Source organism: Neophocaena asiaeorientalis, unplaced genomic scaffold, assembly GCF_003031525.2.
Source record: "Neophocaena asiaeorientalis asiaeorientalis breed wild unplaced genomic scaffold, Neophocaena_asiaeorientalis_V1.1 scaffold573, whole genome shotgun sequence".
In the NCBI taxonomy this organism is placed as follows: Eukaryota; Metazoa; Chordata; class Mammalia; order Artiodactyla; family Phocoenidae; genus Neophocaena; species Neophocaena asiaeorientalis.
Window position 1 is genome coordinate 502,427 of NW_020172453.1, and position 17,871 is coordinate 520,297.

At 39.9% G+C, this 17,871-nt stretch overlaps 1 protein-coding gene across 1 annotated transcript in view; it reads left to right on the forward strand.

Moving 5' to 3' along the window:
- The first annotated feature begins 4,377 nt into the window (after positions 1-4,377).
- The window catches only part of ERAP2 (endoplasmic reticulum aminopeptidase 2), a 39,562-nt gene continuing 26,068 nt past the window's right edge, over positions 4,378-17,871 (forward strand). Inside the window, exons 1-5 of the mRNA XM_024737680.1 lie at positions 4,378-4,402; positions 6,362-7,054; positions 10,780-10,918; positions 14,460-14,594; positions 16,379-16,499. Coding sequence (XP_024593448.1) covers positions 6,504-7,054; positions 10,780-10,918; positions 14,460-14,594; positions 16,379-16,499 — 946 coding nt within the window. The 5' untranslated portion in view covers positions 4,378-4,402; positions 6,362-6,503. The remainder of the gene's footprint in view (positions 4,403-6,361; positions 7,055-10,779; positions 10,919-14,459; positions 14,595-16,378; positions 16,500-17,871) is intronic.

A 17,871-nucleotide genomic window follows, 5' to 3' on the forward strand; every position in this document is an offset into this window, starting at 1 on the left:
GACCACAGTCGGCCCTCAGTACCTGCAGTGCCTGCAGATCATTAGTTATCCAAAGTCAGGTTTGCTTAATTTGTGTTCTACTTCAACAATGTAAGATTTTTATTGTTGCAGTCTTCTGTTTTTATTTTTAGTAAATATTGTGGAAGGCTTATTAAAGCTCTCAATTTTTGAAAGACCGTCTTTCTGTCAGTTCTTGACTTAAAATTCTGACATTATGCTTTTTTAATTTTCTGCTGAAACTGAATGAATGCATTCACTAGGTGAATTCCAGCCCCCATCCCCCTCCTATTTTGCATAGGCCCTGGGTCTTTGTACTATCAGAAACCTTTCTTTTAATTAAAAAATTTTTAAACCGTATTATAGATTTTGCCTCCATTTTACTTGAAATTGTACAGAGACATAGCAATAATTCTGTGAAGTACTTTCAACAGAGTTTTAGAGATCCTTTTGAAAAGAAGTGAGAGGAAGTGGTTTTTAAGACTGTAAGTTGGCTGGTGTTCAGAGTGATAGCATCGAGCCGGGACAAAGGCCAAGCTGTGCCTGTGTTCAGGACAGGAAATTCAACTGCAGAAAGAGAGGAGGAGATTCAGGAACATTTCATTTGTAAGGAGGCCATTTATCATTTCATTTATCCTGAACTCTCCCCACCTGCAGCACAGCCCGCAGCACTAGGAAATAATTTTTGAGGCACCTGAGTGCCTGAGATAGTGTCCAACTAGCTTCTTTTGCTAATTTTTCAGCTCACAGTGCTTTAGAAGCCACAGTCTAGAAAACAGGTCTAGGGTGGAAGCTGAGGATGGCTGAAGGTAACAACAAAAGTAAATAAAAATTTGAGGATAATGGAGGAACTGCAATAAACTTTGCATAGTACCCATAAGAATTCAAGAAAAAAAAACAAACAAAGAATTCAAGAAGATATAGCAACATGGGGGTATTTACTGGATTTCATTCCCCTCAAGGGCGGCACTTCATTACAACCCAGCATAGTCGCTGATTACTGTTGTTAAGGTAATTGTTGCATGTTGAAACTTTTAAAGTTCATTTTATAAAACATTTATAAACTGTTTTCACATGTTATCTCAAATTGATACTGAGATGGACAATAATCCTCTGTAATAATTAGGAAAGTGTTACTGTCTCTAATTAGGAAATGAAGTGACTTATTTTCAGAAGATGGCTTTGAGTCCAATTCTCTTGATTCTAGGTCCAGTTTGTAATTAAAAACTTGGGTCACTACAATTTAAATCTGTTGAGTGCACCCTAACGGGATGGAAGTAGTTGTAATATACATAAGAAAGATTTCCATTAAAATTAGTAAAAAATCTTTGAATATTCTGAAAATTAAGTGTTTCAGGTCTTTGGAAAATTCACTCTCATTCATTCTCATCTGTTTGTTGAGAGCCTACGAGGTATGCAACACTCTGAGAGGTGCTAGAGAGAGGTCCAGGCGTAGTGTTTTGTCCCTAGCCTTTGGGCGTCGATAATTTAAGGAAGGATGTGAAGAACAAGTATGTTAGTGTAAGGTAAGGGCTAATTGAACTGACTAAACAAGTGCCTGCAGTTAGGACTGGAAAGGAAGCATGTGTCACTTCCAAGGGGGTTTCCTAGAGGAGGCATTTGCCTTGCAATAAGAAGTTTACACAGGGGACACTGAGAGAGATGTATGGAACACAGAGTGGCAGCCTCAGTAAAGGTAAGGGAACCCTGGGCTCATCCAGAAGTGGAAAGTTCCCTGCTTTGTCTGAAGCTTGGAGCAAGTGAAGGGCAATCTGAAAATTAAAGAAAAAGAAAAAACAACAAATATTGAAAATGCATTCACTTGTTCAGCAGATATTTATTGAGGGTCTCATATACCAGCCTCTGCTCTAGGCTCTGGGTGTTAGGAGGCAAGCAAAGCAGGCTTCCCTGGTGGTGCAGTAGCTGCCAATCTGCCTGCCAATGCAGGGGGCACAGGTTCAAGCCCTGGTCCGGGAAGATCCCACATGCCTCAGAGCAACTAAGCCCATGCACCACAGCTACTGAGCCTGTGCTCTGGAGCCCCTGAGCTACAACTACTGAGCCCGCATGCCACAACTACTGAAGGCTGTGTGCCTAGAGTCTGTGCTCCACAACAAGAGGAGCCACCACAATGAGAAGCTCACACACCGCAACGAAGAGTAGCCCCCACTCGCTGCAACTAGAGAAAGCCCACGTGCAGCAACAAAGACCCAACGCAGCCAAAAATAAATAAATGAATTTATAAGAAAAGAAAAAAAAAGAGGAAAGCAAAGCAGACAAACTCCCTGCCTGCAAGGAACTTATGTTCTAATGGGGAGACATAAAACAAACAAATAAATAAATACATAGTTTACTCTCAGGAATTGATAAAAGCTAAGAAAAAAAAAAGCAGGCTAAGGGGATAGACACTGGGTGGCGGCAGGGGTGGGTTGAGGGGGGAGTGCTACTCCTTTTAGATAGAGTCAATAAGGAGAGTCTCTGAACAAGAGACAGATCAGAAGACCAGGTGAAGTGATATGTGAATTCCCTAAGCAACAAGCTTCCCAAAGCTTATTCTCTTAGCAGGAAATAAAAAGGTTAGAAACCCCTTTTGGCGAGAGATAGTTTTAAACAGTAAACTATGAAATCACCTAAACCCTACTCAGCTTCCTCTTCTGGGACTCAGTAGCTCAGTCTGATGACCCTCTTTTTTCATTCTCTGCCATCACTTCTGTTCTCATGGGTGGGGGAGAGTTCTGAGCACACACAGACACACACAACTGGGCTGGGGCTTGTGACAATGTCACAGAACTACCCCCAGCTTCCTATATCTCCTTCACCCCTCCCCCCTCCTCCGCTGCAGAATTTGATTTCCAAGAATTGGCCCATGGTGCCTCCTCTTTTTTGTCCCCTTTTCCCCAGTCACCTGTTTCCACCCATCCCACCCATTGTACCCCTTTAACTATAGGAAATGCCACTCCAAGGGACTCTATACAGGTCTGTGCCTCTGGCCCTAGGTATAGGCTACCTCCTTGGTTTTGCTCCTTCTACTTTATTAAGTTTTTCCTCCAGGTTGAAATGATAAAATATAACAAGGGAAAAGAAATTGAGGATCAAGAGCTAACTAGGATCTAATCACGGCAGCTACTGAATGTGGAACCAAACCCAGGTTGCAAACAGAGATGCACAGCACGACAAGGCACGAAAACCAGTGTGTGAAGGAGGCCTAAAGACGATAGGAACAAAGCTCGTTATACTTCACTCAAGAACAACACTTGTGTGCCAGCGTGGCCCTTTAATGCACTAGGATCTAAACGAAAACATCCCAGGGGACTTGAAAGAGGTCATGTGGACTTTAGGCTGTCAGTGGGCCTCGCACAGTCTCCACACGGGGAACTGCCTCTCTGTCTAAACAGGGGGAAACCATGGAAAGGCATATGGAGCAGGGGGTGGCATGATCAAGCAGTGGCTGAAATAATCTGCTGGAGGGCATCGTACAAGAGGACTGCAAGGACACATCTTGAGAAGCAGCAAAACTTGTTTGAAGGCTGATGTGAGGAGTAATGAGGACCTGGACTGTTTTAATGACTGTGGGAAAAAAAATTTTTTAAGCTGGATAAAAAGATTAAAAAGGACGAATCACAGGCAATGGAGGAAGGCTTGAAGCAGATGAAGTTAAAACAAAAGGTTCTGATCTGGGGACGAAGACATTGCTTGTGTTGTTAGCAGAACATCCACATGAAGACAGTCCATCAGCCTGTTGGAACTGCAGCAGAAGAAACCTGGAAGGAGAGATCAGGAGAGGGAAATGTGGGATGGGTGAGGGGAAATAAGAAATCTCTGCACTTGAACATATTCTCCGAGGGAAACAGTAACGTGGGAAAAGAGCAGAGAACAGAGGTTTTATCTTTGTGGAAGGCCCATATCCAGGATGGTGAGGAAAAGAAGGCCCAAGAAAGATGGAGAGACATAAAGATGGGCGAGAGCTCCTTTATGCCCAGGAGGCAGGAGGTTATAGGCATAGGAAAGGGGTATATATATCATCTCTGTTAAAGGTCATAGAAGCTGGCTGGGAGTTACCTTTTCCAGGTGGTTGGACAGAGGTCATATTGCACAGTAATACGGACACAGCACAGTGAGGAATTTAAGATAGTGTCTTAAAATCACTCAGCATTAAAAAACAAAACAAAACAAAAAAACTAGTTTCTGAAGGCTTCACCTGGGGACATGGGGGTGGGGAGGATAAAACAGCAAGAGCGGCAGTCACTGGGATTGCTGGAGTCCCACATGGCCTTGCCATGGTGTGACTTTTACTCTGAAGCTCCTTGTTAATTTCAGTTATGCAAAGTTCTGAATCTTACTCTAATAGAAAGTGAAAGCAAAAAGAAATTCCCCTCCATTCAAATCTGCAACAGCGTGGATTAAGGTAACACATCAACATTTCTCTTGACTTTGTCTTAAAATCGTTATTTTTTCAGTGAGAATAATGACCTGAACTGAAGGTATAAAACTGTCTTGAGGAGCTCTTGCAGCCTAAGGTGGGGATCTGGGGAAGGTGGGTGAATCTGGCACTACTGTATTGGAAAGTTCGTGCAGTGCAGTTAAGGATAGGATTTTATTTAATAATCTGTTTAACTGATTCACTCTCTTTTGGAGATTCTCTTAGCTTTTCCCAAATGTTTGTTGCAGTTCTTGTATCTTCCATGTCCGGATGTTTTGTTCAAAACACTAAAGCACAGTATAATGGAAAACCCATTAGACAAAGGGTCAAAGAACTGTATTTTAGTCTCGATTCTCCTTCAAACTTCCTATGTGATTTTGGGAGAGTCACTCACCCTCGGTTTCTTTATCTGGACACGAAGGACTTGTACTAGCTGGCCTTTAAAGTTCTTATCAGTTCTAAAGTTAAAGACTACATGAGTAAATATCAAGGCCTTTTTCTCCTCTTTTACCAAAAATATATAACTTCCTTTGGGTATGTCTGCTACACGTGGGGGCAAAGCACCATAATTTAGGCCAGAGAATGTGAGTTATAGTAACCACAATAAAAATTTAATGTTTAACATTCATTACATGCTCCCTACATGCTAGCTGCTGTGCTGTGCCATATTCTTCACATGAATTATTACACTTAATCCTCTCAATGTTAGTGTCAACCATTACCCTATCTTATAGGCGAGGAAACTGATGCTCAAAAAAATCAGAAAATTTGCCCAAGATCATTCAGGTTAAGTACCATGGAGCTAGAGTTGGGACACAGGCACTCTGATTCCCAAGCCCAGGACCTAACAAATAAATAATTTCATTTTTCAAACCATCAGAAATTCAAGCTAATAGACCAATTATGGTTTGATATATCAGAGGCCCTTGGAACATTGGGATTTGGTAGCAATAATTTAATGCTTGTCTAAAAAGAGGGGAGGAGTGTTGTTATTTAACCATTATTTTCTTCTTTTTCTTTGTTTCTTTAATAATATTTGTTGATCTGCATTAATATTGCAAATTGGAAAATTGAAGTAACTGTTTAGACAATTAATTCAAAAGAATGTGTTAATGATAAAAAAGAAAAGGAAAGGAAACCATTCATGGGTTTAAGTTGAAGCAGGGAGAAGGTAAATAGAGGCAGGTGACAGGGTGGGTGTCAGAACTGAATACCTAAATTAACCACATATATTGTTTGTCCTTATTTTATGTTTTGTAGTGTTAGCCTTCTAACGAGAAGAGATTGTCTTAGTTTTATTTACAGAGGCAGTGTGAGTTCAGTTCGATTTGTGTTTTCAAAGGTAGCCTGAGATGAGGAAGACCAAAGCAACTTTTAAAAATACTCTGTTTGAATATTATAAATGAAATTTTATTTCCATGGCTTTTGATATATTGGAAATAAACTGAGGGTAAACACTTAGCTTGACCAGCATCCTTTATACCAGCAACCATAGAATTGGGCCATTCAGCTGTTATTTATTGAAAGAGGTGAAGTTCAAAGCCATTGATAATAGTAATATCTGGTATCCAAAGAAGACTGAGCATTCTTCATGACTTATTAAGACAAAATAGAGACACCTGTGCAGTTTATGTTCAGGTATCCAGACACACTCTTAAAATGATCAAACCAAATGTTAAAAATGCTCAAAATGCAATGAATTTACACACCTACCTTCTGCCCATTGCACAGAATGCAGAGGGGATTCCATAGATGTAATTTTAAGGCAGAGTCCCTTCAATTGAGCTCTAAAAAACTTTTATTTATAATACCCAGATGATAATTTCTACTTTATTTTGTGGATGTTTGGTACAACTCACATATGCCCATCTATTTTTCAGGTTATATTTATAAATTGAAATCTTTTTCTTCATGCTATAAATGTTTTTTTTTCTTTCTTTCCAGGTTAAGTCCATTTATTGAAACATACTGTTCAGATCCTGAGTGACATAACTGGAGCCAACACGGTGCTATGGAGAACTGTGAGATTTAGCCTGGATATTAACTTGTCTTCTAGAGAATAGATTTAGTATTCCCTTCTGCTATAATGGCTAATTCACGCAGAAAACTAATATTTAATATTTACATAGGATTTTACTGCTCAGCAGTCATCCAAATATGTATTTGTTCTCAGTTCACAAGTTCATCTATTGATCAGTTCAATAAGGACCTTGGGGCTTTCCCAGTAGCCATCAATGGGGAAATATTTCCTTGGCATGAGCTAAGGCTCCCCACCATGGTCATTCCCCTCCACTATGACCTTTTTGTCCACCCAAATCTCACCTCCCTGGACTTTGTTGCATCTGAGAAGATCGAAGTCTTGGTTCGAGATGCCACCCAATTCATCATCTTGCACAGCAAAGATCTTGAAATCATGAATGTTACTCTTCAGTCAGAGGAAGATTTGAGATACAGGAAACCAGGGAGAAAGCTAACTGTTTTGAGTTATCCTGCTCATGAACAAATTGCACTGCTGATTCCAGAGAAACTTATGGCTGACCTGAGATATTCTGTGGCTATTGACTTCCAGGCCAAGCTAGCTGATGGTTTTGAAGGCTTTTATAAAAGCACATACAGAACTCTTGGTGGTGAAACAAGGTAAGATGTAGCTCCAGTTGTTTGTAGTCTTTTGTGATACTTTCCTTATGGGTTATGTCTCTTTGCCAGGAGCACGCTTCAGTAGTCATTTATGAAAAGCCCGAAAAACTATGGGGAAACTCAGAAAGAGAAGCTCTGCCATTCCTAAAGGAAATCACAATAAAGATGGGAACACAGGATGCAGAGGCATAAGTGGCTAGAGAGAGAATAACCAGGAGGAAAGGCGAATATATGACTATGACAAGACTGACATGTTTATCTCCTAGGGGAAAGGATGGTCAGTGCAGAGAGAGCTGAAATGCGGAGAGGCTTCTCAAAGGAGGTTAGACTTGATCTGAGACCAAAAGGAAATGTACATAAGATTTGGGTTGGGAGAGAGAAAATGAAAGCATGTACATTGCCCAGGAAACAGCATGACTCAAATCCAGAAGACAGAAACAAGTCAGTTTGGAGAACTGAGAAATATGGTCTATTTGATCAGCTCATGTTTATTGAGCCCATGCTATGTGCCAGGCACCGTTCTAGGTACTGAATGTATAGTAGTGAGAGATAGACTAGGGATTGGGAATAATTTAGCTGAGTGGTCAGGAAAGTTCTTGGTGAGGCGGAAGTGCATTTAAACTGAGACCTGAACTTTCATGAGGACATCTAAGGGCACAGTGTTCCCAGCAAAGGCATCAGCAAGTGCAAAGTCTGTAAGGCGGGAGTGATTGAGAGACGAAGGACAATGAGAGAGGGAGAGAAGTAGAGTAGAGAGGGGTCAGATCATGTAGAGAGAGACTTAGAGCCTCTTGTTTTAGGCTTTTATTCAGGGGCCATGGGAATTCATTGGAAAGTTCTGATGTGATGTACACCTTATAAAGATCAAGTATATGTTGATGGTACATTATAGAGAGGAAAAGTAGAAGCAGATTAGTCTTTCAGGAGGTCATTGCAATTGTTCAGGCCAGAAAGGATGTTGGCTTGGGCCAGGCTAGTGGTGCAGCTTATGGAGTGAAGTGATTGAACTTGGCATTTGTTTTCAAGTGTAAAACAGACAGAATTTGCTGACATTGACTCTGTAAGGCAAGAGAAAGAGAGGAACCAAGGATGCTTCATAGAGGGGATGATTTGGTTGTCCAGGGCCAGGGTCCATCTCAGAGGGGAGAGGAGTCTGGTTTCAGTGCTCTCCTACATTTTATCAGCTACATTCAATTGCCGGTTTGAGAAACCCCCAATACAATGGCTTTGCCACACACCTGTTTTTCTCATGCAGCAAGAAATCCAGAAGTAGGGCATCCCAGGTATGCTACAGTGTTTACCAATATTATCCAGGACCCAGGCTCCTCGTATCTTTCTACTCAGCCATCCTTGGCATATGACTTTCCTCCTAATACAAAATGATTTCTACACTTCTAGGCATCAAGTCCACATTCCAGGCAGGAAAAGGGGGAGATGGGGGAGAGGAAAATGCAAAAAGAAACATTCCAGCTGAGTCTGACTCCTTTTACCACGATTTCTCACCCAATGACTTCAACTAGGCCAGAACGAGTCATGTGCCCACCAAGTTGCAAGAGAATCTAGAGAAGTGATTTTTTCATCAGACACATTGCCTTCCTGAACAAAATCAGGATTCTACTGGAACTGAAGAAGGAGAGTGGATATTGGTAGGCGACTTTAGCCCTGCAGTGTCTGCTGCCTACCTCCCCTTCCCCACTTCAGGTGCTCACTGCCCTCTGCAGCTCACATGCCCACCCCACAGCCCCCAGCAGTCTACTGAGGACAGCCCTTCCCAGGCCCACCTCCCCTTCCCCTGGGGACGCTTCCCCTCGTTGCAGCCTCAATTCTCAGAGGCCTATTCTCAGGTCCAGCACAGTATTGGATAGGAAACATCAACTTCTCACTGAGGTACCATGTGACCAGTGATGGTTTATTTTACTTTTTTCAAGTGACAAAACCTCCACCTAAAAGAAATATTTTAAGGATATAATCTGGGGAGATGAGGGAGACCAGAGGGGGGATTTTTTTAGAGTAGAAGCTTGGAAAGTAACATGCCTCCCATAATTAACTGCAGACTATTTCTGACTCTTCTTATGATTAATTAGTCAGCTCTCTTCATACTCAGTCACCTAGTAGGTCTTAGCACGTAGGATGATTTGTAGGACAGTGTCAACGGCATATTATTACCTCTCTCTCTTTTTTTCATACACACACACACACACACACACACACAATACACACCCACATGCATACATACACAACTTAACTTAAAATACAAAAATAATTCAGTCAACAATAATTCTTTGAGAAGCCGGAAGTCACTACTTTGCATGCAGCACTAAAATTTTGTAAATAGCAAAAAAGATCTTAAAGTTTGGGCTTTTCCATTCTAAGACTTAACTATAATCAAAATTTCACATTAGTAAAAATTATTCCAGGTACTTGGGATTCCTTTACTTCTGTAGGACCTGTTACTGAATCCAAGTAATACCGAGGCCCCAAACAAATCATTTAGCTCCCAGTCTCACTTTTCCAGCCTGTATTATAGAAATACAGTAGACGGAGGCAATATTATCGTGACAGGCCCTCTTTTCCCTCCTCCTGGCCCTTCTCAGCCTTTATCTGTCCCTTGAGCTTTTCTATTCTGCTCTCCTTCTTCAATCAAAATATGCTGTCCAGAGTTGCTGCTTAATTAAAGCTTTAAAGCCCAAATAATAAATCTGTAATTATATCATTTCAAGCATTATCAAGGTGATGGGGTATAGAGATTTGTCAGAGTATCTATCTACCTGTTATAGTCTGAAGGCTGGACCTGCTTTGCCGGCAAGTAGAGAGAGCTAGATGTGTCTGGGGGGGAAGCTTGGGTCCCCCAGGAAGACCCTTAGCCAATGACGATACAGAATATGAAAGCCCAGCTCCTTGCCTCCAGTAGGGGAAAACTTGAAGGTGTGGTTTCCACTCCAGAGCTCCGCAGGGATGAAGCTGAAGCTGGCACCGGGCCTGACTTCTTCCTCTTCCCTGTCCCGCTTGCCTCCCTCCTTTACCTGTTTCTCTTTTTTTTGCGGTACGCGGGCCTCTCCCTGTTGTAGCCTCTCCCGTTGCGGAGCACAGGCTCCGGACACGCAGGCCCAGCGGCCATGGCTCACGGGCCCAGCCGCTCTGCGGCATGTGGGATCTTCCCGGACCGGGGCATGACCCGCGTCCCCTGCATCGGCAGGCGGACTCTCAACCACTGCGCCACCAGGGAAGCCCTACCTGTTTCTCTTGGCAGTCTGTTCTTATAAATCCGGATCTGCTTCCTGGGAACACAACCTAAGGCATCACTCATCTCACAGGTATTCATATGTCTGACTGAGGCCCACTCAGGTTTAGTGATGACACTAAACTACTAATTTCTTAGTCAGTTTTGAAGTCAAATTGGGCATGACTAGCTTAGCAAATTTACTAGCTAAGGGTCCTGGTAAGGTCGCTCAAATTCTCTGAGCCTCAATATCCTTCTCTGCGAGTATGAAGGTGATCATGTAAATAGAGTGCCCAGCACCATGCATTATTCATGATTGGCAGCTACTAAACAAAATTTTACCCTCATTTCTTCAAAAATAGATTCTGGATTCTCTAAGGTTATAGTTTGAGAAATCAAACGTATCACCTCCAGGTTTGATAAGCTGTGTTCTGAAGGTACAAATTCATTTTTTTTTTTTTGACTTCACTTGTGTATTCTTTCTAGAATGTACTTCTTTTCACAGAACAATTGCAGTAACGGATTTTGAGCCAACCCGGGCACGAATGGCTTTCCCTTGCTTTGATGAACCACTGTTCAAAGCCAACTTTTCAATCAAGATAAGAAGAGAGAGCAGACACGTTGCCCTATCCAACATGCCAAAGGTATTTGCCAATTTTAGGAACTTTGGGGAATTGTTCTCAAAATGAACTTTGGTCTTTGTTTTGTTGTGTTTTAATATTTTGTTTGTTTTTAGGACTTATGCCATTAATTTGGTTTTGATCCTTCTACATATTACATTACCCCAATCCATTTAGATTTTAACATCATTCTGTTTGGGCATTGTTTCACAAGAAGCTTTATTTTTTACATAAAGTGATTTCTATTTTACTTGTGTTTATATGGAAGCAGAGTTCTTTTAAATCAGTGTTACTTGGCTAGTGATGAAATTCAGAATTGCCCAGAACAGCACTTCTCAAACTTTAATTTTCAGATGAGTTGTCTGAGGATCTTGTTAAAATTCAGATTCTGATTCAGTCGTTCTTGAGGTAAAGCTCAAAATTCTGACTTTCTAACAAGCTCCCAGGTGATACCACTGCTGCTGGTCCAGAGACCACATGTGGAGTGGTCAGGATCTAGAGAAGCTTGCCTGGGCCCCATCCTGGAGATTCTGATCTAGTAGTCTGTGATATAATGTCGAAAAAAATTTTTTTTAAGTTCCACGAGTAGTGCTTAAAATTAGTTATGAAAATTATATCTCATAGTTATAAACTTTTTAAATTGAGAGACCTCTGAACACTTTTATTTGAGTCATGTTTATACTCAAAATGCAGAGACTCTGAATGACACAGTAGACACTGAGCCTCATCTGATGTTTCCTCACTAATGATATGCTTGCCTTTTGAGCTGTTGAACGAAATGTAAAATATTTCCCCATTGCTACTTAGAAAGTAGGATAAAAATAGAGGCTCTCCGGACAGTGCTTCAGCAGGATGAACTCAGAAAGCATCCAGGTCATCATAACCCAGCCAGTGACTCCACCCTAGTTTCCTCTCTGCCCTCCACAGTGACTGTCCTCTGTGGATGAACGGGGGAAATGAGTCCATAAGCTAGAAGCTGAATTTCCCCCAGATTTCTGTTTAATGCTAGAAAAGTGTTTGCTTTGAAATACTTGCAGAGCAGATCAAGGGGAAAAGCGACACACTCCACATGACATATATCCCACAGTTTTTCCACGATCATACAGACAGCAATTTAATCTGCCTCCTCACGTTCAGGTAAAAAGGATTTGCTACTTAGCTCCAAGTCTTCTTTCTATGAACCAGATGTTCATTTGAGGGTAGTTCAGTCCCTTTCCTGGCAGCTTTTTATTAACAGAATTTTTCACATGAGTAATCATGGAGGATAAAGTAAAAATACAGTTAGTAATGCCTTTTAATTAAAATGTGATGCAAACATCAATTGTCAGTTATATTAGAATCTCAGTTTTCTATCTTTAGAAACCTTCAGTAACTTCTCATATTTAGGAAAAATAAGTGAAAACTTTGAAAATATTTCATATAATCCTTGAACTTTGCATTGCCTCAGTTGACTGGGCCAGTTCTCTGGATCATGCCTTTTTCAGCAAATATTGGCTTTAGTTTCTGCTTCTCGTTGGCATGCCCAATCCAGACTTTCATGGTGATCCAAAAAAAGGAGAACAGAAGTAATGCTACAATCATACTCTTTGGATAATAGCTGCGGCGCTTAAGATGGGTTATGGACTGGTGAGAAGAAGCGACACATACTAAGTTCTCAATTTGTTTAGTTAAGAATGTAGGAATACAAGTTAAGAACACTAGGAAGTGAGGTGGTCAGCCAAGCACTAGTAGAGGCAGCATATATTCTGGGCATGTCTTTGTCCCCTTCATTCCTTAAGGGAACACACACCTGCTGGTGACACTTGCTATGCAAGTAGAATCCTGCCAAAATTGAGAAGACAGCTAAATCCTTCTCTAGCAACAAGTGTTTTATACTTAGAGCTTACATCACCATCCTGGAAGGACTTACACTAACAGCCCAAATACTTCCATTTAAGGCAATGTTGATCAACATGGGTCATTCCAGGCTCCTGAACAAAACTCAGCCTCCGTGGGCTACGTCTTCATCTGGGGGGGAGGGGAGAAATCAGAGGGAATGCCCACCTGTCTCCTGTCTCTGCCACCAGCTGTCCAGTGTCACAGACTCGTTTCCCCACAGTCCCACAACCTTTCCCCTTCCTCCCCTCACCCATCTACACACTTGACAAAAGGGTCTTGCTGCTGAGTTTGGTCAGAGGACCACAGTCATCACGTCCCCTCCCTAGCTCCTACCATAACCCTCTCATCTGCTAGGAGTATGTACCCACAGAACTCTGGTTGAATCAGACCCCTAAAAAAGATTATTGTTGGACAAAATTAACTTGCTGAACAGAGGTAAAACTTACAGCCCTATGCATGCTGCCACCTTTCCTAGAGTATTTGGTCAGTGTTTCCTGCTTTATTGAAACTTAGGAATTGAGTTTTTGATAGAATTCTGTAGAATTTAATAGCACACACATTTGTCATTGACGTAGGCAAGGCAATTTATGATAATACTTCAAGCTATTTTTTCTCGCCAAAGCAAACTGCAATCTTATACAAACACATAAAACATGCTCAACAGTCCGTGGTTAGCACTGCCACAAACCAGATGCCTTAAAAGGAGGTTGGAGAGGGTGAGGGACAAGCCAGTCTAAGAATTGTTTTCAGTTTGAAGAAAGTGGTATTTTCAGATGACTGGATCTGTGTCCTTTCAGAATTTAGGGGCATCATACCGTGGTGAAGACCGTCTCTGGGACAAGCTATCCAGGGCAAATAAAGATAGAATTCAGTAATTACTCAGTGAATTTGATGGATGCGGCTGACCAGTCTACAGCCTTAAAACTCTTTCCTTCCTCAGTAGATAGGCAGAAGCTCAAATCGCTAATGATCTCCTTGGCCTGACTGCTTTCATTGCTGAATCAATGAAGCAAAGATAAAATAAGACTATGACTCAAGCTGTCACCCAGCGAGTGGAAGAATGAGCAATGGCTTTAGAGTCACACGGTCACATCCACATCTTGATCCTGCCGTGGAACTAGCCGTGTGATCTTGGGCAATTCAGTTAACATTTCTGAGACTGTTTCCTCACCTGTGAAATAACACCTACCTCACACACAAATAATAGGAGAATTAAAAGATAATGCAAAACATCTAGCACAGGAAAAAAACAAAAAAACCATCTAGCACAGTTTTGCTTCCCATTTCCTTCTGCAACAGAGATTTATTTATTATATATAACAAAGGGAAAGGGACTCTTCTCTGGCATTTTTGCTTAGAAGTACAAATCTTGAATTGATGCCAGTGTTGGAGATTATTGTATCTCAAGAAAGCAGAAGCATCTAAGATATTTTTATGCTTTCAAGCAACAAAATAGATATCATTTTGAGATCCCAAAGTAGTACATTGTGTCTTCGAGGAAGTCTAGAGATAAAAGAAATAGAGAGAGGTGAAGCCACAGAATGTTATGAAGGGTCCACTGATCTCCTATAAGGGGATCACACGTCCTTCGGAACATCAAGCTTTCCTCTAACTTACGTAGCCTATGTCATAGGCATTCTTGTAAAATACTCCAGTTTTCAAATACTGATTCTTTCCCTTCCTGTAGGTTAAGACAATTGAACTTGAAGGAGGCCTCTTGGAAGATCATTTTGAAACTACTGTAAAAATGAGTACATACCTTGTAGCCTACATAGTTTGTGATTTCAACTCTGTGAGTGGCACAGCCTCGTCAGGGGTCAAGGTGAGTTTGGGTTCTCATTTCATACACAGTGCAGAATAGTGTCCTGAAGGCAATGAGCTTTTCTTTATTTTAAGGTTATTTTCCTTATTATCAAAGTATCATGCTTATTTACAAAAATAGAGATAGATAAAAAATAAGTTACCCACAATCCCATCACCAAGATATAATTACTGGTAATATTTGTGTCAGCCTTCCAAGTATTTTCTATAAGTCTGTCAGTATATGAGTGTATACAGTAACAGTATATACTGTATATGACTATATATATGTTTTACAAAATAATCTATGATTGTTTTAGCTCACCATATATGCCATAAAAATTAAATGCCATTAAATATTTCTATAATATTAATAATTAATAGTATTGTACTCTACTACATAGAGGTACCATAAGGATTTTTAAATCAGCTTCTTATTCTAGGACACTTACATTGTTTCCAATTGTTTCTGTAAGTTTATTTCCTCAGTGAAAGGAGGTCTTCATAATTTTTAGAGCATTAATTGTTTACAAAAATTTACAGTACCCAATAATTATAAAGTTTCGCGACTATCAGTGAAGACATGAAAAATAAAAAAGAGCTCCTTACCCTGAGGAACCAGGTTATAGACATAAAAACATATTCAAAGAACCATAAACTAATGAAAAATAGCAATAAAATGGCTTATGAAAAATAGCAATAAAATGGCCATTACAATTTCCATACATATTATACCTTTGGATATGTAGATACATGTTATCAGCAATGTGTCTACGTATATATATGTGCAGAGATATAGATGTGTGAGAGGTCAGATGGAACTTTACTTCAGAGGACAGGGTCCTGTCAGCTTCCTTGGATTCACACCCCAGCTCTACAGTTTTCTACATGGGGGGCTTGAAGTAAGTTACTTAATCTCCATGTGTTTCCATTGCTTCATCTGTAAAATGAAGACAATAGCACCTATTTCATGAGGTGATTGAGAGGATTAAATTAGATTTTACATGGTGCATTTAGCACAGTGCCTGGTACGCCACTGTGGTCACTAATATATCCTTCTTATAAAATTTCTGAGGAACTTCAGTTAACTCAGAGCATGAAAGCAGATTATGAACTGAGAGCAACACTGTACTTGAAACCCAAGAAGATTGGAATCTAACTTTATTTCTTCCACTTAATAGCTAATAGTTTGCAGGGATTCAATGAACATATTGGGGCATTTTTGAGTTTAAAGAAAACACGACATGGTGGGATGAACTGGGAGATTGGAATTGACATATATATACTAATATGCATAAAATAGATAACTAATAAGAGCCTGCTATATAAAAATAAATTCGTTTTTTTAAAAACCCAATAATCAAAAAACAAAAGAAAAGAAAACACGACAGAGGGTGGTTCGAATAAGTTCATGAAGGCTTTCCACCTCATAGAATTATGTTTTATTTGAATTGTGTTGGTGGTCATAATTTTGGAAGGTTTATTCTCAAGTGCTAGAGTACATGATAGTGATGAACTGAAGTGGGCTCTCATGAGGTGATAGGTTTACATAGCTTAAAACGTACAGATTAGCACCTAGGGAATGTACTGTAACAGAAAATACAGGGTTGTTTATAATTTTCAAGAGTGATTCTTGCTTTAATACTTTACAGAACATCTTATCCCCTGTTGACAACATGTTTAACGGTATCTCAATAATTTCTTGAAAAATTCAGTCTGCCTTTCTTTGGGTGAGGGCTGTTAGGAATGGAGTTGTGCAAAGGAGCTGTCCTTCAAAGACCACTTCTTCCCACCAACATTTCCCAGGTGTCCATCCATGCAGCCCCAGACAAATGGAGTCAAACACATTATGCTTTGGAAGCATCATTGAAGCTGCTGGACTTTTACGAAAATTACTTTGATATCCACTATCCACTCGCAAAACTGGGTAGGTTCAAATTCCACATCATTGTCTTTATTTTTAGAACATACTTTGATTTCGTCCCTCTTAGTATGTGATTTAAATGAGCACTGAAGACGTTCAGTTAGCCCAGAAAGCAATAATTTGTACCTCAGAGATGGTCCTAGAGTGTAGAAAATAAAGTATTATGAGAAGCCCAAGTACTGTGGTTCATTTCTCTATTCTTTTATAAGGTTTGATATTAAAATATCTGCATTTTATATTACATTTAAATGGATGAATTTTCTGGAGCATATATTTTCTTCTGTACCATATTTGTACAAGACTAGCAATCTTTTATAAAAGTTGCCGAAGGTTTATGTAAATAGCTGAAAATTGTCCCTCCATCTGTTGTCTACCGTGTGTCTGAGGCTGGAAGATAAGACTGTGACACAGACTTAAAAAAAAAAAAAGATTTCGAGGAAATAGATAATTTGAATGTAGTAGTCGTAGATCTTTATATGAGAAAATACACACAGGCTATCTTGGTTGGTTTTAATTTTCTATCTTAAAATTTAAAAATTGTGATTTTTCTGTTGCAGAATATATAAAAACCATGACTTAAAATTTATAACTTATATAGATTAATTTTTAGAGTTTCTGACAATGACAAAACATTGTTTTTCTTTGGGACTTTAGAAAACACACCTTGTCATGTCCTTCCTCCCCTTTCCTGCCCAACCTCCATACAGTTTTAGACAGTTAAAAGGGACCATCAGAAGACATCTCCAGGGGGTTGTCCCTACAGTTCCTGAGTCTCACTGTATTATTATAGCGCAGGTTCTATACACCTTTTAGTACGGATATATTAAATCAGTTTACCCACAGTCCACTGCTGTTCTCTGTCAAAAATCAAGGCAAGATCAAATAACAGCTATCAACAATCTTAAGTTGCTCTTGAAAAATGCAACCTTGAAGATCATATGAAGTGAATGTATTTAAAATAAAACTAACTGAAAGGAAACATGCAGCTTAGGAAAAAATTGAGCAGATATAAGCATTTCTAATGGCTTTGGGAAATAATATAACTAATATAAAATCATCAATGCAATTTAGAAAAGGAGTCATTCCCACATTTGAAGTGCTAATGAATACTAATCTTTACTAGTGCTAGTTTGCTTTTTGATTGCATTATAAATATTTGATTTTATCCACTAGAATTAACCAATACTAATTCCAGACATTGTAATTGCAATCCAAGTGACTTGATTTATTTCAAACTTTTAAAAAATTACCTTTCTTTTCAGTCAAAAAGCAGTAATTTTTCCAATATGGCCTGGCAGAATAAACAGAAAGAAGTCCAAGATTAAATATTAGCCAGAAGTTTTCTAATATACATGAAGTCAGTGGCAGAGGGTAT